Here is a 24,537-nt window from a genome sequence, read left to right on the forward strand (position 1 = left end):
CTTCAAAATACCTCCAGGGATGGTGAAGAAATGCTTCACTGTGAGGGTGGTGGGACACTGGAATAGGTTGCCCAGAGAAGTTGTGGCTACCCTCTGCCTGGAAGTGTTGAAGGTCAGGTTGGATGGGGCTTTGAGCAACCTGATCTAATAGGAGATGTCCCTGCCCATGCAGGGGGGTTGGAACTGGATGATCTTTAAGGCCTCTTCCAACCCAAACCATTCATGATTCTATGATTTTATTACGGAGTTCACCGCTTCCCTGGGCAACCTGTTGCAACGTTTGACAACCCTTCTAGGGAAGATATTTTTCCTAATTTTAAATGTAAAACTCTCCTGGTGCAACTCGAGGCCACTTCCTCTTCTTCTATTCCTTTTGCTTGGGAGAACAGACCAACACCTATCTAACTACAACAGGTAGTTGTAGAGAGTGATACCCCTCAGCCTCCTTTTCTCCAAGCTAAACAACCCTAGTTCCCTCAGATGCTGCTTTTGAGGCTTGTGCTCTAGACTCTTACCCAGCTTCGTTGATCTTCTGTGGACTTGTTCCAGTACCACAATGTCCTTCTTGTAGTGAGGGGCCCAAAACTGAACACACTTGGCCTCACCAGTGCTGAGTACAGAGGGACATTCACTTCTTTGGTCCTGCTGGTGACACTATTCCTGATACAAGCCAGGATGCCATTTGCCTTCTTTGGCCACCTGGGCCTTTTCCTCATTCTTTGTCACTATGCATCCAATAAAAGATGGACATTCTTAGCCCTCGGTTTCTTGCGATATATTTATAGAAACATTTTTTTAATGTCTCTTACAGTATTAGCCAGATGGAGTTCTAGTTAGCCAAACTGTATTAGGAAGAGGATGAAAGGGATAGAGCTGGCTTTCTGGAGGGCACTGGCAGGAAAAACGATGGTTCCTCCCCAGCAAAGCTTCAGATCTGTCTATATTCCCTCAATACACATCTCATGGAAACTTCCCAGCCCCTGCTCCCTGTCTCCACAGGCACACTGATGAAGAGGTGCCAAGAGGCATCTCCTGTATGCTGAGGATTGTCCCCCTGAAATGTGAGCAAAATACAGGTCAAACTGGGAAAAAGAGCATATGACATCAAGATTCACAGGACTTGAATGTGTGAGAACAAGGGTTAAACAGCATTAGCACCCACAGTTAAAACTAGAAGAAGCAGACCCCACAGCTCTGATCACAGAATAATTTGGGTCCCCTCAAGACTGACCAATGTTAGAGATGGCTCACCCTGCCCACCAGACTGTGGGGCAGATAACCACCATCTGCCACAAATTGCCAGCACCCACCTGAATCCCTAGGTTTGGTGGACTCAGGAGGACAAATGCATTTCTCCAAAGAACAAAACAAAGAACAAGCGAAGCCTGCCACCCCTAACATGGGTTGTGAGGACAATAAACACTGCACAGAGATAATCTCTGGTGGCATGCATAAGGGAACCCACTGCTCCAGCTCGGAGATGCTCCACGTAACACACAGCACCACTGAGGGATGTTGACACTTGCTGGATATTTTCAGGTTTGACCAAGAGAAATGTTTTATCACTCTGCACTCACACACCTGTCAGTAACTTCCCTTTTATTAGCTAAAGCTCACAAAACTCACAACAAAAGGTTTGACCCGTCCTCTGGGTAGAATGCAACATTTTCTTAGGAAACAATTATTAAAACCCCAAGATAGCCTCAACTTCTGTATGTCATTTTTTCTTCTTAACAGGCCATTAAAAGGCTGGTTCTTGTGCTACATTACTCAGAACCTAGCTACAGCATTTACCACTTTCCTGGTAGTGCTGCTCTTACTGGAGCATCCTGTGCTTCCCCCTGGGCCTCTAGGGATATCCAGCCATTCTGTTTTAATACCACTGTCCTTGCTAACAATTGAATATAATTGTCCAAGAGAGCAAGCTAATGTATACCTGAAGTGAAAAACACTTGTAAAAAATTGAAGAACAGAGCTGTGGCCAGAAAATAGAATTAAGAGGCAGGACTCCCAGGCTCTACTTTCAGGCCTGCTTAGACCTTGCACCTTGGGAAAGATTCTTTTTTTTTTTAATATTAAACAGTGTTTGCAAAGATCCTAAATTTAAGGTGCTATTTTAAGTGCACACACACACACAAGTCAATCTTCACTTCCTATGTCCATCAATCACATTTTCATCCCAAAATGGCAATTCTACCCATTTTCTTCTCCCAGCCTCCTCATAGTTTTCTTGTTATGAGTTTTTCCTCCTTTTTGGTTATTATGTACACTCATTTTGATTGCAGCCAGAGACATCTGTAGTGGGTGTTAGGAAAGCAATTCTAACAGGAAAGATGGCAAGATGATGATCATTTTCCTCAGGAAATAAGCCTGGAGAAATGTTTGCCCCACAATTACTCTGTGTCGTTGCCAAGTGTTCCTGATCCCCAGGCCACACGTCTGGAAAGGAGGTCCCAGCAGGGCACTGCCATGGTTTCCCATCCTTACTGTCAGGTTGCTTTGCTTCCATCTCTCAGCCTGCAGCATCTGCCAGTTCTCTCTCATGCTTCAGCACAGGACTTTGCTTTGTCTCCACCATCTCCTGCACCCGAGACCACAAGTTGAGTCAGAGCTGCCATCCTCTTGGAGATGTGTGCATGCAGTTCCCTTCCTTGGAGGAACACAACTTACTTCAGCGGTCTGCACTTATCTGGGTCCCTCCTTGAATCTAGAGAACACAAAAGTTCTTGGTTTTGAGATGTGTTATGGCTTTAACCACCTTCTGAGGTTACATTGATGTGTAAGGGTAGCCAAAACACAATTCACAGCTCTCCAAGGTCATTTCACCACTGAACAACCTACAGAAACCAGAGAGACCAGGAATACATTGTGGGGAGCTGGAAGCACATAATCTTGCATTTGAATCATGATGCTCACTGCCTTAGCCTGTGCCTGGGACAAAACTGACAAAAGGCTGAGCCTTGATAAACAGAAGAAATAAATCTGAAAAGCCATTACCTAGTCAATTGTAATAAGCTGCAAGAGTAAAGCTCAGTTCTGTCATGGTCAACTGCTCACCTTGATTATTTTATACCTAGTTAACAGTCTGTGATTGGTGTCTATAAATACAAAAAATTATCTCAGTGGGAAATAAATGTGGTCTACCCCAAATAGTGTCTGATCCACTCAACAATACAGAAAAAGGCACGGCCCCATAAACTGCACAACTAAGAGCTAACAGATGAGGCCCTGGAAACGTGCCTGAGAAGGCTGAGTGGTCATCAGGAAAAGGAATGGCTGTGCATGGCAGCAAGAGGACAGGAAGGGAATATAAGGAGCATGTGAGGAGCTCATCACTCCCAGAATTACCAATGGGACATAGGGTTTCATGGTGCCCAATCACTAGATAGGGATGCTCAAGCATCCTTTTGTCTGACTCTTGATTTCTGTGTGAGACTGCTTTGGATGCAAGTACAGAGAACACAGAAAGCCAGCAGTGTTCAGCTCTGCAGAGGCAGAAGAATACATGCTGACAAGTCACCAAATGCCTACTGTAAAATTCAAATCCTTGGTGAAAATGCAGTTTCAGTACAAGCTGCAGGCCAGCTGGTAAGAAGGCAGCAAGGTGCAGAGACTAAGCACACACATGCTCCCTGCCCACCCACAGCTCCCCAGTCTGCCCAGGTGACAGAGGCCAGAGCCCCTCTGATGCCTCCCACAAACCTTTGATGGCATTTACCAAGATGATGAAGGGAGTGGAACTTTTCCCTTCTGAGGAAAGACTGAGAGAGCAGTCTCTTTAGCTTGGAGAAGAATGAGGGGTGACCTCATCAACGTTTATAAATACGTAAGGGGTGAGTGCCAGGAGGACAGAGTAAAGCTTTTCTCAGGGGTGACCAACAACAGGACAAGGGCCAGTGGTTATAAAGTGGAACACAGGCAGTTTCATATAAATATTTGGAAAAATTTTTTCACTGTGAGGGTGACAGAGCACTGGCACAGGCTGCCCAGGGAGGTTGTGGACTCTCCTTCCCTGGAGACGTTCAAAACCCACCTGATACATTCCTGTGTCACCTGCTGTGGGTGACCCTACTCTGACAGGGGGGGTTGGACTTTATGATCTTTCAAGGTTCCTTCCAAGCCCTAACTTTCTATGATTCTATGATTGTCTCTTCTCTGTGGAGCCCACTGCAGAACACAGATGGAAGCACTGGATGGTTCCTTTTCTATCCTGGGAAGCTCTTTTATCTTTCAGCTGAAAAAAAGGCATGTGGATCCAGACAGGAAAACCATCAGCAAGTCTCTCTATCAGTCACAGACATCAGGGACACAGGCATGTTGAGGTCTCGCTCCTGGCCCCAGCCCTTATCTTTCTGTGTGCAGCTGTGTGACCCTTGGAAGAGCCCAGGCTGCTCCCTCACCCTGTGCTATGTCCAGGGTTAGGTTCAGTGGACTGCCCAGATCTGCTGTGAGACTCATGTCCTGCCCAACACCCTGGGAACAGCCCTACCCTGCCTCCAACCTCCTGGGACAAGTGACAAGGGGTGTTGTTGGATGGAAAGGGAGTTGTGACACCACTGGGGCCCCTTGGGACTTGTCACCTGCTAGTGTGGTTCTTCCCACTTCCCTTTCATCTGCACTGAGCTGGCACCAAGTGAGCCACATCAGAGACTGCTTCCTGGCTGATAATCATGTAAGAAACCCTTCATCTATTTTTAAACAAAGGCTGAGTGCTCTGAAAGATGGGGGACTGGGGCAAGAAATATAATTAAAAATAGAAATAGGAAAAAGACAATACACACATGCTCCCGGGATGTTCCAATACAAGCTCCAGAAAAATTATGCAAGATGGGACTACAGTGTTCACATCCACTTTCTGATGCTCTTTAGAGCTGTGGCACACTCCAGGAGATAAGGAGCTTTCAGCCCTGGGACAGATGCAAAACTGAAAGTCCGTGGGTTACCAAAAGCTTACCAAGCAATCAGATGGCTGGGCTGGGAGCAGCTTTGCATAATGCCCCATTAGTAACACCTGGACCAAACATCCTTCAGGTATACAGCAAGCCTTGAACAGAGTGGCATGAGTGGCTAAGAGTGGCTAAGAGTGGCTGCTGGTTGCCACATGACCTGAAGCAAATTAAACCTGTCTAAACAAGGCTTCTTTGCCACATTTTCATTGCTCATGCAATAAAAGCAACTGCTTTATTTTTGGCCTGCCAATGACACAGCTTAGCACTGAGACACAGATGTGGTAATTTTTCTTGGGCATTAAAGTGTTGAAAAGAAACAGTCATTGCAGCAAATTTTGTCCTTCAGGTTCTTAAACAGGACAAAGAGTATCACAGCTGGAGTCATCCAGCCTCACAACAGCACAAACTTGCTGGTTTGTTGTTTTTTTTTTTTTACAGTAAATCCACCTCCTTACCAGGCTGGCATGGCACAAACCATTTAGAAATTAATAACATTTCTGCACCAGAAGGGACATCTCCTGCAGTCTGAGGATGCAAACAGTTTCTTCCTGGCAATCCACAGTGCAGCTGCCAGAGGCTACCAATCTGAGCCCGAGCCTGGGTGTTATTTTAAGCACTGTTCCCAGCTGCAGCAGCACTGTGTTTGCCAAAGCCCTTCCTTCTAGAATGGAAGAAAATTCACTAGGCTGTATGGCTACTTTTAGAGAGATCAAGTGTTGACACTTTCCCAGCATGTCGTGAGGATAAAATTAATCCATGTTTTAGCACAGCTGGTGAAGGATCCTGTACACCTTGCATGTTCAAATCCATGTATTTTGCCTGTCCCTTTAAATTGAATACATTTGCCTCAAGCTCCAGCCTGATGCCAGGCCCTAGATGAATACTTGGTCCTTCCTATAACAGAACAAATATGTGGTACAGTCACCGAGGTGTATTAAAAGCCAAAGGCAGGGACTCACCTGTAAGTGAGGGTGAATGAGCTCTTTAAGGGATAGGTCTTTGATTTGTTAGTCCTTGTCAGACTAACACAGAATGCCAAGAATAATTTATACATTTCTGATGGGCCTGTGGCTAGGTGCCCTCTGCACACCCAAATGGACCCAGGTGTGGGCTTCAGGGTAATTTCCTGGTTTATTGTTTTCCTGATTAGAGCTGAGGTCAGGGTAGAGAGCTCCAGACACACAGAGGGGAGGTTGATGCCATAGGGTCAAACTCTGGCTAACATTGGCATCATGGGAGTCCAACCCATGCAGCAAAAACACCATACCCACACACATGCTATCTCAGACACAAGCAAGAGCACACAGAGAGAACATAAAGGTGTGCATTCAGTGAAGGCTCTGCACTGCTTGCAAACTTGGTAATGTGCTCACATGCTGAGAAGTATTTGTGTAATAAACATTCCCATTCTAAAAGCAGTTAAAGGAGGGGTGAAATGAACCATGGAGGAAACATCGGGGAGATGAATCCAAGCTCTCAGCCAGCTCTAAGATCTCCCAGCTTCAGTCTGCTTTCCTGTGGTGGACCTCAGCAGTCAATACTCACAAACTGAAGCAGACTCTTTGACAAAGAATACATTGGTATGAGTTCTAGGACCAGGTGTATGGCACCTGAAAAGTGATGTCTTGCATAGTGCTTCAGCCACAAAAGAGAGGTTGATGGGGATGTTGCTGACCAGCATGCTTTGCTCTCATCTGGGTTTATTTAGTATACAGGCACCACCACAACACACCTTTGGAGAAGAGTAAGTTGACAAAGGTTCTGACACAAGGTTAATGCTGCTAGTCTGAGATGGAGCCCAAGTTGCATCAAAATGAGGCAGTTCAGACACACCATAGAGCCCTGATGGGACTCTTCTGTTGGATGAGACAAAACAGGAGTTACACAGAGTTGGTCAGAATCTCCAGTTTTCTTAGACATATGGTCCCAAAGCTCTACTCTTATTCTAGAAAGCGTCTATGCAAGCTTGCCAACTGTTCCCCAACCACTGCATGGCTTAGATGAGGAAAAGAAAACCTTTTCCAGCATACTTACCAGCTGTTCATGCAATACTTAACACTATTGGTGTTAAAGGGCTCCCATGGCAGCTGCTGCTTGGCCCTCCCTAGTGCTGAGAGCCCTGTTGCTCTATAAAGATATTAGATAGCACTTACATCCTCAAGACTGTGTAGATATAAGTCCAGAAGGGACTTCTGTAAGAAGCAGGTTATTACAGCAAATTCCCAGGCTCTCCAGACACTTTGTTTTGCACTACCCAACATCACAACATTTTTTTTAGAAATCCATTCCATGACTAGTTAGATTGGAAAGATTTTGTGATGGCCGTTTCAGTTGAGGAACCCTTAAGACTAAATTGTTGTGATGCCATTTCAGGATTAAGAATGAACAGTGCTGATTCTTCCTCATTTGTGCCTCCAGGCAGACTAAGAATGATGGACACTGCTTGAAATAGCACTGCTCAAAGGTATGCATATAATCAGGGAGGAAAAAAGTGGTAGCCCTACCTCACAACCCTTGTGAAGCAAAAAATACTTCAGGCTAACCTAGAAGAGCTGCAAGAACAGCATGGCCCTAATATCAAAACTGCATGCTGGTGAGAAATCAGTTGGCAACCACAATTATGACAGACTGTTCCAGAGAAAGCTTTCTGATTAAAGAAAGCTTGGATTATAAAGATGGAAAACTGCACAGAGGAGGAGAAAGCCAGCGAGAACAGTTTTGAATCTCAGCTGTTTGTACTGGAGATACCAAGCACCAAGGCTGCAGGAGCTGCTGTTTCCACAACACTTGGCAAAAGCTGAGGTTCTATAAACCCTGTCAGCAGTGACAGCTCCTAAATCCTGGACCTCCTCTCTTCCTGTAACTGCACTTGATTACAATGGTGAACTATAGAACTAGATAAACACAAATCCAAATAATTATGAACTCTAATGGATTTGCCATTGAATAGGTGTCTGCCCTCCTGATAGCAAACAGCCTCTGTAACTTCTGCAGGTTTGGCTACTTGGGCTTATGTACAGCTCAGAGAGACACAATTATTATATAAGTATATACTAATTACATATACAAATTATATTAACTTGTATGCTAATAATATAATATTATATACAAATATATATTAAGTACATAAACAAAAATCTTAAAGATATAACCTTGATACCACCAAAAATAATTGTCACCAGCAGCAATGGCACAGACAGGCTCTTCAGAAAACCTGCACTTGTGTGACTATAGTTGTATAGTTGTATTAGGTGACTAGAATTTTTTTTTTTAATTAATAAGGCTATATATGTACATCTGAAGCTTTGCTCATGATTTAACATTACTGGTACAACCTAAGGAGGGAATTTTGTTTTGCCTTGGACAGGACTGAATTTAAAATCCTTTCAGTGTTGACTATAGTCCTGAAACCACTCCAGAAATAACAAATGCAGAAGTAGCAGAAATTACAGCTGTGCTACATAGCCTGCCAGAAAGGCTGTTCCTGCCCAGACACCACTGACATTTGCTTGTTTGGAAGAAGATGCAGTGAGAGAACTGGGCCTGTAGACAAAATTCTCAGTCTGTCTGGGGCCAAGAGCTGAGGCACCTGCTTTTGCTGCTGTACTTGCTTCTGGTCACTGTAGTCACTGCCCTGTCCACCCATAAAAACAGAGGGACGCAAATCCTACCTCTCTTTGACACCAGACAAGGTGTCGAAAACACTAGGTTTGGTCTTACTTGGAAACCTCCTTTCTCTGGCTTCAGAATCACAATGAGCAGATGAGTTTTCAGTTGGCTTGCTTTTCTACTCCAGCAGAGTAGAGAAGTGGACTCTCCTCCACCAGTGCTGCAACAAGTTAAGAGGAGAGCAGTTACTTCACCATGAGGAGAGGATGGCGTGGCAACAGAGGCAAGTACTTTTTTCTCCAGCTTCTCCAGTCACTCATGGTCATAATAAAGCATTTCAAGAACAATTCTCCCTTTAAAACATCACCTTAGGAGACCTTACCTCTGACTGGATCCTTCAATATCTGGAAGTATTAGTAGAAGAAACTAAAGAGCCAGATACAACTGCAAGAAGATCATCAAAATGAAAAATGACAGAAATCAAAAATACAAGTTCCCTGATGGCTCTGGGTCCCACTGGAGAACACAATGGAGTAAGACATTCACATCCATCAGAGCTGGTTCTTTAATACTGGCTGCCATCTGTGACAGGTAACACCATTTTTTAAAATATTCAAACCTGTGTTTTATCATTAAAGTTAAGAGGCTAAAGCATGATTTTGAGAGAATAAATTTCAAAGCAAATTTTGCAGGCAGTGTACTGGCTTTTGTTATATTTAGCAATACAATTATGGTTTTGTTCTACTTTGAGCTGGAGTGCTATCAGTTGATCCTGCCTATTTTCATTCCACTTGGATTTGTTCTTTGTTAAATTAATAAGGACTTAACAGAAAGTAAATCACATGCCATCTAATAAGATTTCAGATTAAGCAGTAAAGAGCCACAAAACATGTTGAAGACTACTTGAAAGCCCCAGAGCTTTGCTTATCCTTAAATCACAATTGTTTCCTCTTTCCCTGCCAAAGTAAATCAGTAGGAGTTGTGTCCAGGCACAAAGACAAAGCTTGTTAAGATACTCTGATTGTTGTTGCCATGTTCATTCTACCATTTTTTCCAAAGCCTAGTCTGCTTGAGTCTGATACCAATATATCTGCAAATTTTTCATGCTACAGTTAATTAGGTCCTTGTTAAGCCCAGCTTTAGCAGGACAGCCTCTCCCTTTACTTCCATGTAAGAAGGGCCAAGCATATAAAAATTTCCCTAGAAACAGCAGATTAATTTATCATATGAGCTGCAGCTGCATGGGAAAGCCTGCCTTCTTTCTCAATCTGCTTAGCCTTTGAAGGCTACTAGAAGTTTCACCTAAGTATTGCAATGGGTTTTCAGAGCTCTACTTACATGTACTATTTCAGCACATTCCACCTGAGGAATATAAAGTAACACATGATGACTTCCTCACTTGAGCATTATTTCCAGCTAAATACATAAGATTTGCACTGTATAATTTTTATGCCCAGTCCTTGCCTACACATCAATGAAAACTAAAGTCACTCAACCTAAAGCATCTGCTGGTGTTTTAATTCTGCATCCCTGCTGAATCCCTTTAGGATCCTTCCTCTCTGCTAGCAGTGGTTAGATTCCCCTGCTTAGAAAACTTCTACGTTTACTTTTATGTTCTGCCCCAGTGCTTTGTGTTCCTGCCACTTTCTGCAGAGGCTGAATTTTATCTGTCATGATGCATGTAGATTTTCCTTCCTGATGAGGCCAGCTTGAACATTATGGTAACCTTGGGGCTGTCAGAGGTGAGTAAATTCAGCTAGGAAATCTGAATTTTTTTAGGGCAAAACACTATAGAAGGTAGAAATATTTGTTTCGTGTGATGCAGTCAGGATTTGGGCAGAAGCAGCAGAAATAAAAACATTGCAAGACACCTTTTGTTAAAACAGGTGAAAAGGCAATTTCTGCCATTAACCCACATTAGAGAAAAATCTCTTATCAAGGCAAATTATAAAACCCGAGTTCCTGTAGTGCATAGTCTGTCATCAGTGCAGCTACATTTCCTAAAACAGAGAAATGTGAAATAATGGTTTGATGGCAGAGAAAAGCAAAGGCCCAACACAACCTTAGAACCAAAACCACATTGTTCTGGCTTTCACACTGACAACAGATGAAAGACAGCTTGGAAAGATCCTGTGTCTCACTGAATGATGTGGCAGGGACAAAGACACAGCATCAAAAGTGTATCTCAACCATCTGTTAAATATCATCATGCACAAAACGTGTCACTGCATTATCTCCAGATGCAGGCATTCTGATTCCCATTCTGACTGGGGTACTAAATAATGAGTAGAAAAGTCTTAAGCTAACAGAACAGAAATACTAACTTTAGTAAAAATGGTACGCAATTAATTACCCTGATTCAGAGAAAAGCCAGAAGGGGGTTAGCAGACAGGTGCTGTGTGCCAAGACTGATAACAAGCTGTCTGGGGTTTTGCAAAAACAGATTTCAGGAATCCTGTGGAGTAACCAGAGCTGGAGTAACTGATCAGGACTAAGATGCCTAACAAAGAAGAATAAACTTCTTGTGACACTGGGAAAAATTCTGAATTCCTCAGAGCAAGGTAATGCCACTGCTATTCTAAATACCGGCTCACAGTTATTTGAAGCACAAAACCAAGAACTCAAGGCCTAAAGACAATCACTTTTATAACAGTTTTATTCAAGTCTGTGTGCTCTAGTGTTGAGACAAGGCCTAGATCAGCATTACACTGTAATACAATAATTTTAGCCATTGAACCAAGCCTGCTTGGCATCCTTGGTTTACAATTTACAGTACATCCAAAAAAAGAGCAAAGAGAAAAGAAATCCCCAAACGCCAACAACTTCCATCAGCTCTTTGCTTTGCTTAAATATTGTTCTATAACATAAAATAATTTAATACAAAAAAAGAACTGTAATCCAAATACACAGAATACATTGACACAGAACAGAGGAAAGATACAGTAGATTATGCACAAGAGTATTCAGTTGATGTGTTACCTACAGTGAAACAAACTGGACATTAATATAATTTAACTATTTAAGCCCAAGAAGGTCAGAGGCAACAAGTCCAGGTCACAAATAAAGCTTTTTTAAAAAATAATGCAATCTTCTTTTCCTCTAAGCTTACTGCTGTACAGAAGTTAAAGGAAGGCTCCAACAAATCACTGAATTTGACAACATTTCATCACACAAACAAGAAAAACTTTGTGGCCTCCATTATTTTACTCAACTCTGGGGTACATTGCCATTTGATAAAGTAATTGCTTCATTGCAGGTTCTTCGGGCTCTACACACCTTCAGGTGCTACTTCCATAGCAACAGACTTTTTAACACCACGAACAGAAGACATACAGAGGTCTCCAAAACCAGACTGAAATACCCAAGTTGTAAGATGAATCCCAGTCCTGCAGACTTTGGAGCTCCTTATGAAGTATCCAACACCCTCCACACAGTGATTTTAACACAAGCAGGAACTACCCCCTTATCTCAAAAGAACACATGGGGGCATGATCTTAGACTGGAGTGATCTATCACCTCCTTCTTCAGATTTACAACATTGTACCTAGGAAAGTCAGGTCACTGGTTTTTGCATCTGGCTTTAAATAGAAGCAGGAGCAGATCCACAATTAATAAGGCAAAAGAAAGAAGTAGCTTATAAAAAGAGAGGAAATACATTCTCTGGCTGAGAAATTCTTGGGACTCTCAAAGCCACAGAAGAAACATTGTTAAAAGCACAGGTATTTTCCCTGATTTTTCCACCACTGTTGCCTTGCCAACTCTGTATAAGCCTCTCAACTTCAGTCAGGCAAAACATCATAGGTGTTTCCAGCCTGTCCTGAATATATGATAAAGAAATCATATACACCAGCACAAAGTGCTGTGCCAACAGCTGACAGACAAGAACCAAAGATCTCTACTAACAGTGGATGAAATTGATCACTGCTGAGCTTGTCAAGCCTGTCCACCAGCCTGGAGGGATGCATTTTTTAAATAAGAAAAAACACCTGAGAAATGGCCTCAGGTTAAACTGACACATACAACCCACACACACCACTTACTGCCCCCTTTATAGCTACCCAGCTGCTAATGCAGATATCACTGCTCTTCACTCCTGTGTCAGAACACATTCTTAAAGCTTACCCTGCTTATGGTAAGAATTAGAAGTCAAATAGGCATGGCATGTGCAGTCATGAAAGGCCACAAGAGTCGGCAATCAAATCAGCATTTACCTAGAGAAAGAATTCTTTCCTCAGGCAAAGTGACTCTTTCCTCTGACAATCAAAGTACAGAGCCTGGTCCTTCACCATTTGTCTCTACAGGACAGCCCCCTTTAGTTAAGACTAAAAGAGCTTTGCTGAACTGAGGTCTTGTGCATTTTGACCCCCAGATGCAGTCCACTGACTTCAGTGATGTTTAAGGATGTGATGAAGAGCCCTCTCTTTTCAACTTAAAAATCAATTACCATAAATATGAACTTTTATTATTAGATTTTCTTAGCTTTAATATGGTTTCTTAATAAGAAACTGCCAAATATCAGGGGCATACTGACTTTAAGTGCGCCTAGGTATGTTTGAATTTAGCTGTACCCCAAAGACTTATTGTTGCACAAGAATGGATTTTACTCTCTGCAAAGACCACTGGACAAGTTCAGCTATTCAAATGGCAAACACTTGTATCTTTCTTCTCTTTGCTTTTTTTTTTTTTTTTTTTTTTTTTTGGTGTGTGTGTGGCTTTATTCTTTATAGACTGGGATTTCTGAATGTTAGATTGAAAACAGAGAAGTGTCAGAACTGATGCAGTAGGATCTGCTTGAGATGCAGTGTGAAAAGTCAGCTCAGAGGTATTAGGTGCCCTATTCAGCTACAAATGCTAACCCTGTTGATATTAAAAGCTGATCACTGAAGAATGCAAGATAGAACATGCTAACTATGAATACCTGGCAATCAGTTAAAGGTGACACAGACTGGGCCTAGAAGAAAACATCTTACTTAAGTTGAGAAGCAGCCATGTCCATAAACTCCAGAAGAACCCAAAAAAGCAGCTCAGTTCTGCATCAAGTGTAGATAAACCCAAGCAGGTCAGTGAGTAGGTGAGCTATGCCAAACTTATCAGAGGATAGGTCTGCTCTGAGACTCAACGAGGAGAAACCAAGTACAAGCATTCCCACAGAACTGGATCTTTTAAAATGCTGAAATCTGCTGTTAAGAGCATTCTTATTAGTGAAGCTTGGGAAAACACCAGCATGATCTTCCTGCTCCATTAAAAGCTCTGCTGCTAAGACAGCAAGAGACAAAATATCAGAACATGGCTAGAACAATGTTTATTTTTTTCTCAGACCTATATTTCTCTCTCCCACACCAGGAGCTCAGCATTATCCAAACTAACATCTGTTCTTGAGAAAATACTAAAATCAAGGTACAACACGGAGAAAGTGCCAGTCACTCTAAAACAGCATATACAAAATTGATTATTCTCCTCTTATGTTGGGAGTTTCAGCCAGTAACCTTTGAACACAATGAAGGATATCACTAGCTAGACTGGAAGCTAAAATTTAAGCATGGACAAGATACTAGAAAAGTATTTCTGAATAATGGACTTTTTCCCCCCCCCCCTCACCCTTCATGATTATTTTTCAAATAAATTCTTTTAAGCAAATAGAATGCTGGCACTCTTCCTGCAGATTTGTTCTAAGCCCCCTTTTTCTATCTGCATCCATCTAACCCATCAGCTACAGGCCTCAGTGTAGCCCATTTCAAGCTGAGCTTATAAATACACTACACCACACACTAAAAAAAGTGTCATGATTCTTTAATATTAGCTATACTGGGCTGTCTGCACATGATTAGTATTCAGATACAAGAAGGACTGTATTAGGATCTGGTAAATTAGGAAAACAATACTGCAAATACAGGGGAAAAATCAGAATTGTGTGTGGTCCACTTGAAAAGTACACAAGATGATTTTTTTTTAAAAAAAAATCTGTTTTCACAAAAAGCCAGACCTTCACAGCCTTCAAAGCAGTAATCAATATTAAATTACCACCTTTTGGTCTGTGGACAATCGGTTCTTCCACAGTTTGGAAGCTATTAAGAAAAATGCCCTGCCTTGTCATTTTAGTCTATTTTGGAGACATACATAGTAAAGGTGAGTACAACCTTAACCTATAAAAATGAATTGCTGGTTTTACTTTTCCATCAGGAATTTCTGTATCAAAGAGCCAAATACAAGTGTCTGCCTCTGTCCTTCCACCATTTCAGCCTCAACTGCCTAGCTAGAGCAATTCTTACCAAAACCTATGCTTTCTTTCCAGTCCATCTCTACAAATGAGGTAGCTCAGAATAAAATAAATCAAACCAACCAGAAATGAAGTAATTACACATTCCTCAGTCTTTTTTAGGACCCCATTTACCTATGATGGCAAGAGATTACAAAGCAGGTAGTATCCCTTCTGTTTTGTTACATTACAAGTAAAACTTCACCCTTTTATATTCACTATTTCCTGCCAACCTCTGATTTCACTTCTTCCAGTTGTTTTATGCTTCTAGCTTGGAAATACTTTAGTTAAATCACACTTAAAACATATTGGTTTTTGTCTTAGGCCGCCAAGTACTACAGTAACAAGAATTAATAACCAATTAAATGGACTAGGGGCAGAAATCCCATCAAGAGATAAGGAGAGCTGGTGACAGCACACTTCCTTCCACAGAAGTGTGTGCACATCAATAAAGGGAAGGACATGAAATGTTTACTGTGCTGGTATTTAACTCGATGTGTGATGAAGTACACTATGGTACTGAAAGCTACAGCCAGGAGTTCCCTCCAGGAAACAATCTCAGGCCCTAGCAAGGAGGCATAGGAGATGGAAGGCACCTAGGAACACAGGATGCACATAAAACCTATTTCACATACTTAAAAAATGAACAAACAAACCCCAAAATCCAAACAGCCCAAGAAGCCATCCTCAGAATGAAAATCACGGTCCTGGTCATTTTGAATCAAAAACAAAAGGATTTTTCACTCTTGTACAGAAGGAGATGAAATATGTTTCTGGTATACACACTGATGAAATGCTGAAGACCTTCCAGTTGCAAGAAAAAGGAAGATCCTTGCCAGAGAGGAGCAAGAATAATGCTGGTAGCTCTATCAGACCCACTTCCTGGTCACCAATGGGGAAATTTGAATCAAAACACACACGCTAAGCCTGGGAGTGACTATTTTTAACATACAGAAATAAAGCTGATGTAGGCCATTTCTGAAGCTATCTTCATCTCTGACCAATGACAAGGCTGCTTAAAAAAGCTGAGCATGAGAAAAAACAAAAGGAAATGCAAATTTTAACTGCAGTATGTGATTTTCTACTAGCGCATTCAATAGAGGGAGCAGCAGAATAAGACATAAATGCATTTCTATATTGGCCAGCAAAGCTGAGAAGGTAGGGCTGAGAAAACAATAAACCTAACTTCTTAAGACTTTCTTGTTAACCACAAGGAAAATCTAAACCACAAACTAGATTGGAGACAAAAAAAAGAAAAAAAATGTAAGCTTGACTAAAGGTCCTTTACAGTAACCCCTGGCTGTGCAAACAACCATATTTTAATCTTACAATATGAAACTTAACACAAAAACATAGGAAGGCATTCCTTCCTAAAGCTATCTTAATTATATGATCAATCAAAGGTTTACAAAGTCTGAAAGTTATCCTCTGTGACAGCATGAGTATGCTTTGGTTTTCTTTGCACATATATGCTGTATTTATTGCCTGCTGGCAAATACATTTTAACACATGCCTATCCCTTCTTAATGTCCATTTTTACCCAAAATACAGCCTTAAGTGATTTATAAATAATGAAGCTAAGAAACTGTTCTGCAGCAAGAGGATAAGGAACAGAAATCTTCATTTCCAAATACAGGCATCTTTGTTTCACATTGAAAAAAGTGAAGCCAAAGGAGAGCCTGTACCATTGTGCAAGATATAAGTCTCCTTATTTGTCACAGAGCTGGTAAGTAGATCTCAGGAATATTTCAAAAAATGCATGGAAAAGGTTAGATAACAATAAGCACTTCTTCCAATAAGAAAATTAAAACCAAACCAACACAAAAGAAACAAAGCTGTTAATATTAACTTAAAATTACTTACAAAGCAACAGGCTACCAGTGAATTTTGGGATACAGTATCTGAGCTCCATACATCTAATGGGACTCCAGCTCTCATAGTCATCCTACAGAGATGAATTAAGTTTCAAATAAAAGTTAAGCTCAAGATAGAAAGGTGACTCAAAATGAGAGAGGTTTTTTGTCATTTTCTATTAAACAGAATTCTCCAAATGGCAAACATCTTTCTTTACTTGACCATTACTGCCTCACCTTCAACAGAATGAGAGGTATCCGGTTTCCTGACAAATCGCAGTAACATCTCTATGCAGTATTGTCCATAAAGTCTTAAGATAACAGCATGCTATGAAGAGGAAGGCAAATGCTCCCATTCCTAGAGGTACAGAAAAATACTTTATCATAAAAGCATGCCAAACCAGAACAGGTCTTTCCACATCAATAACGAAACATACACTTTGAAAATACTCATTCTTTTTGTAATCGTTTTCTAACAAAATATTTCCTCCAAGGTTCACTGCCCTATGTTGAGTATCAACCCACTTTAATAGTAAGGTGAAGGAAAAAACCTACAAAAAGTTACACTTGCACCTCTGAAGAGAATGGGAAGGGTTAGACCTGCTTGCTGGCAAAACAGACCATGGTGCAGTCCATAGGAAGCAGCAGTATTAGGAAAAAAAACAACTTAATATCACCTTAGTTTTGACATGAAGATTTTCCTCTCTCTACCAGTCCCGCATTCAATTTTTGTGAAACCAGTAGAAATTTATCAAAAAATGTCATTTTTGCACTGGTTGCTATGTCTGTGGTTTTCTCCCAATTTTACAGGAAAAATGAATTAGGCTACAAGAAAGCATTTTTTGAAGAGCTGAACTTTTTTTTTTTTCTATTTCCTAAATCAGCACATCAGTTACATAAATTAGTGATATAACAACTATTTAAAAGAAAAAAAAATGTCCAGACCAGAAATAGTTCTCTCAGCAACAATCTTACTGCTACTGCTATCAGTTAAACAAATTGTCATTTCCTCTTTTGGGGGCCCTGTAATTACTGTAACACATTTTACTCCATTCTTTTGTCTTTGTGTTTCAGACTGCTGAGTGATTTTGTGCTCTCATGTTATCTTTTTCTCATTTTCTCGGGGGAAAAAAATATAAAAAAGTAACTTTTTCAGATCTTTAGGAAACAAGAAATTTTACATTTTTATAGCAAGTTTTTCACCATCTTCCTCAAGAAGACTGTTAGAAAGGTATGTCAACCAGTAATATCTGAAAGTTTTGACTCCCTGATAAATGGGAATACTGGTAACAAGTAGAAGATTTGCTGATGGGCTCATATTCTCAATATCCAGGGAACTACTGTGAAGCACTCCTATGGAAATCTGGAGCACCTCCCTCAACTGGGAAGAAAAGAAAGCAACAGATTAAGAAAGGCAGAAAATCAAGCCAGGGTGGGAGAGAGAGATATAGGGAGAGGTTAAGAGCTAGCTTAAATGTGTATTGCCTCTGGGCCTCAGGATACCAGTTCCAGAAGTTTTGGGATGCATAAGGTAAAACACCTGACACTTGTTTGCCTTGAGAGCCACCTCTGCCTGCCAGGGAATACCCCAGCACCTGCTAAAGCCAATAGCTTGGGTTCTACAACAGATTCCTCTTGCCTGATACCTCAGGTTAGCCACAGGGCTCCCAGCTGGAGGACAGTTATGAGTTGATGCTTAATGAGTACCTAATTTTATTTCACATGCTAAATTCGATGAAAATGATTGCATCTAAGTATTAAAAAAAAAAAAAAAAAAAAAAAAAAAGCCAAACATTATACTTCTACCTAGTGTTTCTGTCTCTTTGCAATAGACAACATCTAAGTTGGAAACAGAGAATATCTAAGTTGGAAACCCTGATTTGGATCCTGACTCCTTGTCACCTGTCCTACCCAGCTCCTTTGATGTACCAATGTCCGTTTGGTGTTAGGGAACATGGTTTTTGGAGAAAAATACTTCTAATAGGTCAGCTACACAGCACCTCTGCCAAGTGGTTATCTAAAAGGAAGAGAAGGGGGAGGGGGTTTTGATAATTCATCCTCAAGCAAAAAAGATGACAGAGCAACCTGGTTTTACAGCTGACAACTTGGCAGAAACCTTAGGGTTCACCTGGTGAACACAATAAGCCAGCCATCAGAAAGTTTAGAGGACTAAGCTTAAACAATTTGACCTAGAAAGGTAACCTTCCATTCCATACAAGTAAATTAATATTTTTCTTTTCAAATTCCACAGGATGTCTTTGCAGAGCATATGCTTCCTATGACATTTGTAATGGCACTTTTTGGATAAAAAGCATTACATTTTGGAACAGCTGATCCAGTTTTGTTTCAGAGTTTTTGAACTGGTAAGGGAGACTATGAAAAAGAGATGCGTTTAATTTCCTGTATTTTAAGTCCCTCAATACAGCCTCTGATTGGTCCTTCCTTGAGTTTTTTTTTTTCTATAGCACTATCAAAATTAACCATCCATTTGGGTGGGTTTTGTCTGGTTTTCAGTCTTGGGATCACAAACTGAGCTTTCAGACATGTAAAGCAAAAGAATGAATGCTAAAGAAATCATTAAAGGTCTACATTTAACAAAAGGTCAGAAATGCAATTTTTCTTTTTAAAATAAAAATTACAAAAAAGCCTCAAACTAGAATACCTTCCCTACACAGTCAACAGTCTATTCAGCTTCAGCAGCTAGTGTAGCATCATTAAGGCTAGCTCTGCAGCATTCAGCAGGGAGGCCAGCAAAAAGTAATTCTGCCATTAAATGTGTTCCATGGAATGTGATAAACAAGAAATGTGTGACCCTTCTACATGAAACCACACTGTAATTGCTTGGAAAAAAAAAAAACAGTGCCCTTGACTACTGTCAACACAAAACCATTAGCCCTCAAACAGAATTAAAAAACCCTAAGCACAGTACTTCCTCACATATGCTGGGTTTTATCATTAGGTTACAAACATCTGGACACACAGGTTCTCTGTGCTGACAGCTGCAAAGTATTCAGCTACAGGGCCTTCACAACAGGATTGGGCTGCCCTAACAGGTTGTACACTGCATTGGCAGCACTCCCAAACCAGTTATTTGCACCCAAATGGTCAGTAGATTACCAAAATGAGCACAGTTCTCTACAAAAAGAGTTAAATATACTGCATACCCTGCTTTAAAGCAGACTATGCTATTACACTCACACCAAGGCCACATCCCTTATTTATAATGCCAAAACTGGGGAAGGGTGAAGCTCTCCTTAAAGCCAGTAAGATACATCTGCAGAGGCACAGGCACACCTGCAGACCATACAGAAAAGTGTAAGCATAGGCACACTCCATTTGTGTGACTTCTCCTTCAAAACAGGGGTCTGTTCTTGCTCCAGAGTTAGGAATTTTTACATACTTGAACAAGAATAATGTTTTACATGTCTAGAGTGCCTTACACTCAGAGATCTCAAAAGGACTTTCTACCTATTACACCTGTCCCAACCCCCTCCCCCTGTGAGGTAGGTATTATCCCTATTATTTACAGATGGGGAATTTCAGGCACAGAGGTTACATTATTTGCCCAAGGTCACACAGTGAGTCAGTGACAACATAAAAAAAGAATCCAGATGTTCTGATTCCTGTTTACACAAAGCCTCCATTTCAAAAGAGCCTTAAACAGTGTGTGTAAGAACAGTCCTGGGTTTCAACAGCCACTCCTAAAAAGCTTAAGAAAGGAAGAAAAACAGGAAGAAAAAGAGTGAGGGTATACGTAACTTCTGCAAGCCAACACAACTTTAAATAAAGAGTTCCTGCAGAGCCCCTTTCCAAAGCTGTGGCAGCTTGACCATGAGCCTGGTACACAGGGGGTGGGAAAAGGAAGGAGATGGAATCAAAATCTGGAACAAAAAAAGCAAACTAGAGAAAACAGCCATACCATAAGCCTTCAGGTTTTTGAAAGCAGAGGGTCCAAGAAAGACAGGGCTGAGAGGGACCTCAAAAGATCACTGAAGTCCATCCAACCTGCCCTGAAGCCAAGATCAACTACATCTACTTGTTCCCAACAGCCTGTTCTCAAAGACCTTTATCAGTGGAGATACCAAGCCCTTCCTCTGCAGTCTGTTCCACCTTGAACTATTCACTTGAGCAAAGGAGGATGAGCAAGTCTAAGACAGCTACTTCTGCTTCTTCAGTGGGAGTACCATAATTCCCAGGCCTGCTTAATGATCTGAACACATTTCAGAGGACATAGTCTCTAGGTATTTACTTGTTTCTGTCCTAGATGTCTTGGGAAAGCACCAAACACTGGTGTTTCCTGTAGTGTAATATTTGAATTTTGAAAATACTGATTAATACCAGGATAGATACCAATATACTTTACTGCAAGTGCCAAATCCTACAAGGTCAGTAACAAAGACTTTGATATGATAATTTTATCTGATTGCAGATTCAAACTGCAATAACAGGGCAGGGAAGACTACAGAAAAACCCCACAGCAAAAGTCAGCAGCTCTGAGTTACCAAACTACATCCAACTGCAGACAAAAATCAGGCAGTTGAACAACGTATCTTCAGCAGAGGCAGCACCATATGATCTCTGTAGCATCCCTCCATCTCATCTGTCTTCAAAGTGCATTCTCAGTGCAAAAAGGAGAATTGAATTTAGAGGGGCTCAGCGTCCCCAGTGGGTTTCATACTAAGACCAGAATTCTTGCTTGAGTTCATATGCTGCAGCTTTTTGTGTGTCAAGTTCACTTCTGCATAGCGGAATGGTGCTGTCCTGGCTCTGCCCCTCAGCATCTATGTCCAATAGTGTCCTCTCCTCTACAGGAAGACCCACCTGGAAAGGAAGCAGTGCAGGCAGTGCAGGTCTCTCTTCTACAGTGCTGCTGCTACTGGCAAAACAAGAGTCCAGATTGCTTGGAGTATCAGTACTCGAACTGTTTGCAGAAGATTCACCCTTGGTGTTGCTGGGTGACACAAACCACCAGGGATCAAGTCGCTGCCTACTGGCTGCAGGACGTGGCCGGGGCAGGAATTCCAATGTCTTGGGTCTTTCCAGGGTGGGGTCCTGCTGTGCATTCCAACGTCTCGGGGTCGGAGGAAAAACAAGGTTGGGGTCTGGCAGGCGAGGGACCTCGCTGGGATCTCTACTTGGACTCGGTGTTTTTAATACACCTAATCCAAAAGAGAGAAGACAGGGGAAGAGGGAAAGATGTTAGATGGCACTGTTAAATGGTTCCAACAGGTCTTAGCTCATTACATGTGCACTGTGAAAGCATTTCCAAAGCAGAAAGCTTCTGTTCAGAACGAACAAACTCCATATTTATCTTCAAGATTGCATCAATCTGAAATGAGTAACTAGTTCCTTAACCCCTACAATGTTCTCAACACCTTCAAAACACCTGTTGCACTGACCAAGTACAAGCAGCGAGTTTTCTTCAATCTCTCATTTGCTTTCTTCAATTTTCAGACTGGGAAGCATAGATTTGACCTCCTACCAGAGGTGAGGACTCTCCAAATGCTTCAGAGGGCACATTACACATTAACAGCCTGAATGGAACAGGGAGACACTTGCACAGCAGGATGTGACACCTGCTTGCAGTAAACAGAACCAGTTTCCTGGAAGAGGTATTTAACACTCCCTACTGGGGAATCTTCCTGGGTTTTTTTTCCTTTGGGGGTAGAGAGATGATGTTTGGATTTTGTTTTGATCTGGATGTTACTTTTTTTTAAACAAACAAACAAACAAACAAACAAAAAACATCACAACATCCTTTTTAAATTTTCATGCTCTCAGCTGTATTAACCTACATTTTTCTGCAGACTGCCATTAAACAGACAGCCTCACATTTTGTTTTACCATTGGGAAAAGTCTAATTAAATCAGATTTGAATTTATTATTTTAGTTCTTTTTTCCCCTGAATTACTGGAACAAGAAAACAGGAAAACATTTTTTAGGTTATCAAGTCACAGCCATTCCCTAAAGCCTGCAATAGTGGGAATACTACGTATCCAGGAATATCTTGCTTGCAAAGAGATAAGAGCAAGAGTGGCACAACCCCAAACTGCTTTAGAGATCCAGCTTTCATTGCCTTCAAGATCAGAATTTACTTTGAAATTGTAACAGCAAACACAAGTGTATAAAGGCAACAGAGATGGAATCCAAGAAGCTGCTGAAAATGTGCAATATTGGTACTTTGGTACCACCTTTGTCTAAGAAAAAATACTATAACTCTGCTTCACAGCACAGAGGAGTAGAGAAAGTTCCTTAGCACAGGGATGCTGAAACAGAAACCATTACTGCATTATTCTCTTCATTACTTGTGTAAAGATAGCATCCATAGGCTCTCCTTGCGGGTTGGCCATCACAATGGATCCTATACAAGCAACATGTTTGCTTCCTAAAAAATAATGATGCTTTTTTGGGTCTTTAGAATAAAGAGGAAAAGAAAGATGGCTGAAAACCTACCTGCTCCCAGTGCTCCAGTTAAACAACTACTGGAAGGGCATCCACTGGTTGGGCACCCATTGACAACCAGTCCACTCCCTTTGATGGCCCCATCGGAAGGCGTGCGCCTGTGCCCGCTCTGCTGGCTGTGGGAAGAGACTGTCACGTGTGTGGGAGTCAGGGATTGGTTGGGGTCTTGTTTGAACCTCTCGATCTGAACGTTGACAAGTGGGTTGGTAATGGCTGGCAAGGGAGCCTTGACTGTCACTGGGCTGACAGGCATTTCATACACCACAATCTCATCACTGTCTGAGCGCAGCAGGGAGCGGGTAGAATTACATTCGGAAATGGAAGACAGGGAAAGAAGGGTGAGGGATGTGGATGGCTCTCCTAGCAACAACATGGGATCCTCTTTCTTGAAGATTTTCCGGGAAGGTGGACTGGTGCTCCTGCGTGGGCGTCCCGTTCTCTGGAAAATGCTGTCACGCTTCTTCTTCTCTTCCTTGGGTGCCTCTGGCTCCTCCTCAATCAGCAGCTGACACTTCCCTGCTTCTAAGAGATCAAACCCCAGGCCTGCAGCAGCCAGCACAGCTCCACAGCCAAGCAACGCCACCTCGCACCGCTTGTGGTGGGAGCCACTACGCTTGAGGCTGTTGGTGGGTGTCAGCTGCGGAGTGCTGGTAGCAGAGTTGACAGGGGTGGCCTCCTCGTTGGCATCACTAGAAGGGCCCTCCCAGTCTTCATTCTTCTGAAATGGGATGCAGAGGTATGACTGGTTGTGCCCGGGTGAAGGGTGCACTTTTCCCTCTCCATTCAGACATTCACTGTCTTCATCATCTGGAAAGCAAATTAAAAACTTTGCGTGGATGTACATTTACACCTGGCAAATTTCACTGTCTTACAAATATACATGAAAATTAAATGTCCCCTCAGAAGATGAAACTGTCCTTCTCATGGCAAGGATGAGTCATCAGTTAACAAATACCCATAGGCTATTGCCTCTAAGCAGATAGGCTGGAAATGCTGTCAAAGTAGAAGAAATCACATTCAACTGTCTGAAACCAACTGAAGAACAGCTTTTCAGTAGCGGTGTCTACCTCAATTCTAGAGTAAATTTATATGTTTGGGAGTGAGGAGCAAAAGGTAGGAAAACAAGGGTCTCCCCTCACAAGTAAATGTGCAACCATGCTGCACATGTAAATATCATTAACAGGAAAGGAGTTCAGAGGTAGCACGGAGTTAGAGGAGAATGAAGAGAAGTTTGTCAGCATGGCAGACCAGAAGCACAAGCAGATGGGTAAACAGAAAATCCAGAAGTATTAAATTTGCAAAGAAAAAAAATACTACTGAAATTAGAACAGTGCTATAAAGTACTAGGTTAGGAAAGGTGAGGTTCATTCAAATGTGAACTGAAGCAGGGATAAGAATACTGAGTCGA

The 24,537-nt window shown here is 41.7% G+C and overlaps 1 protein-coding gene across 13 annotated transcripts in view; it reads right to left on the reverse strand.

The window, feature by feature from the left end:
• Nucleotides 1-1,584: 1,584 nt before the first annotated feature.
• The window catches only part of MAP3K9 (mitogen-activated protein kinase kinase kinase 9), a 68,575-nt gene continuing 45,622 nt past the window's right edge, over nt 1,585-24,537 (reverse strand). Inside the window, exons 10-14 of one of the 13 annotated variants that reach the window (XR_011726026.1) lie at nt 23,121-23,936; nt 21,489-21,826; nt 16,905-17,025; nt 8,670-10,558; nt 1,585-2,707 (exon numbers count right to left, since the gene is read on the reverse strand). Coding sequence is in view for 3 of the 13 variants with exons in the window: in XM_071744522.1 (XP_071600623.1) it covers nt 21,345-21,826; nt 23,121-23,936 (1,298 nt within the window). In the remaining 10 variants the exon portion in view is untranslated. Of the gene's footprint in view, nt 2,708-8,669; nt 10,559-11,196; nt 21,827-23,120; nt 23,937-24,537 lie in introns of those variants that run through there. The other 12 variants (XR_011726023.1, XR_011726028.1, XR_011726027.1 and 9 more) reach the window with 12 other exon arrangements.

This window comes from Heliangelus exortis, chromosome 5 (genome assembly GCF_036169615.1).
Source record: "Heliangelus exortis chromosome 5, bHelExo1.hap1, whole genome shotgun sequence".
Classification (NCBI taxonomy): Eukaryota; Metazoa; Chordata; class Aves; order Apodiformes; family Trochilidae; genus Heliangelus; species Heliangelus exortis.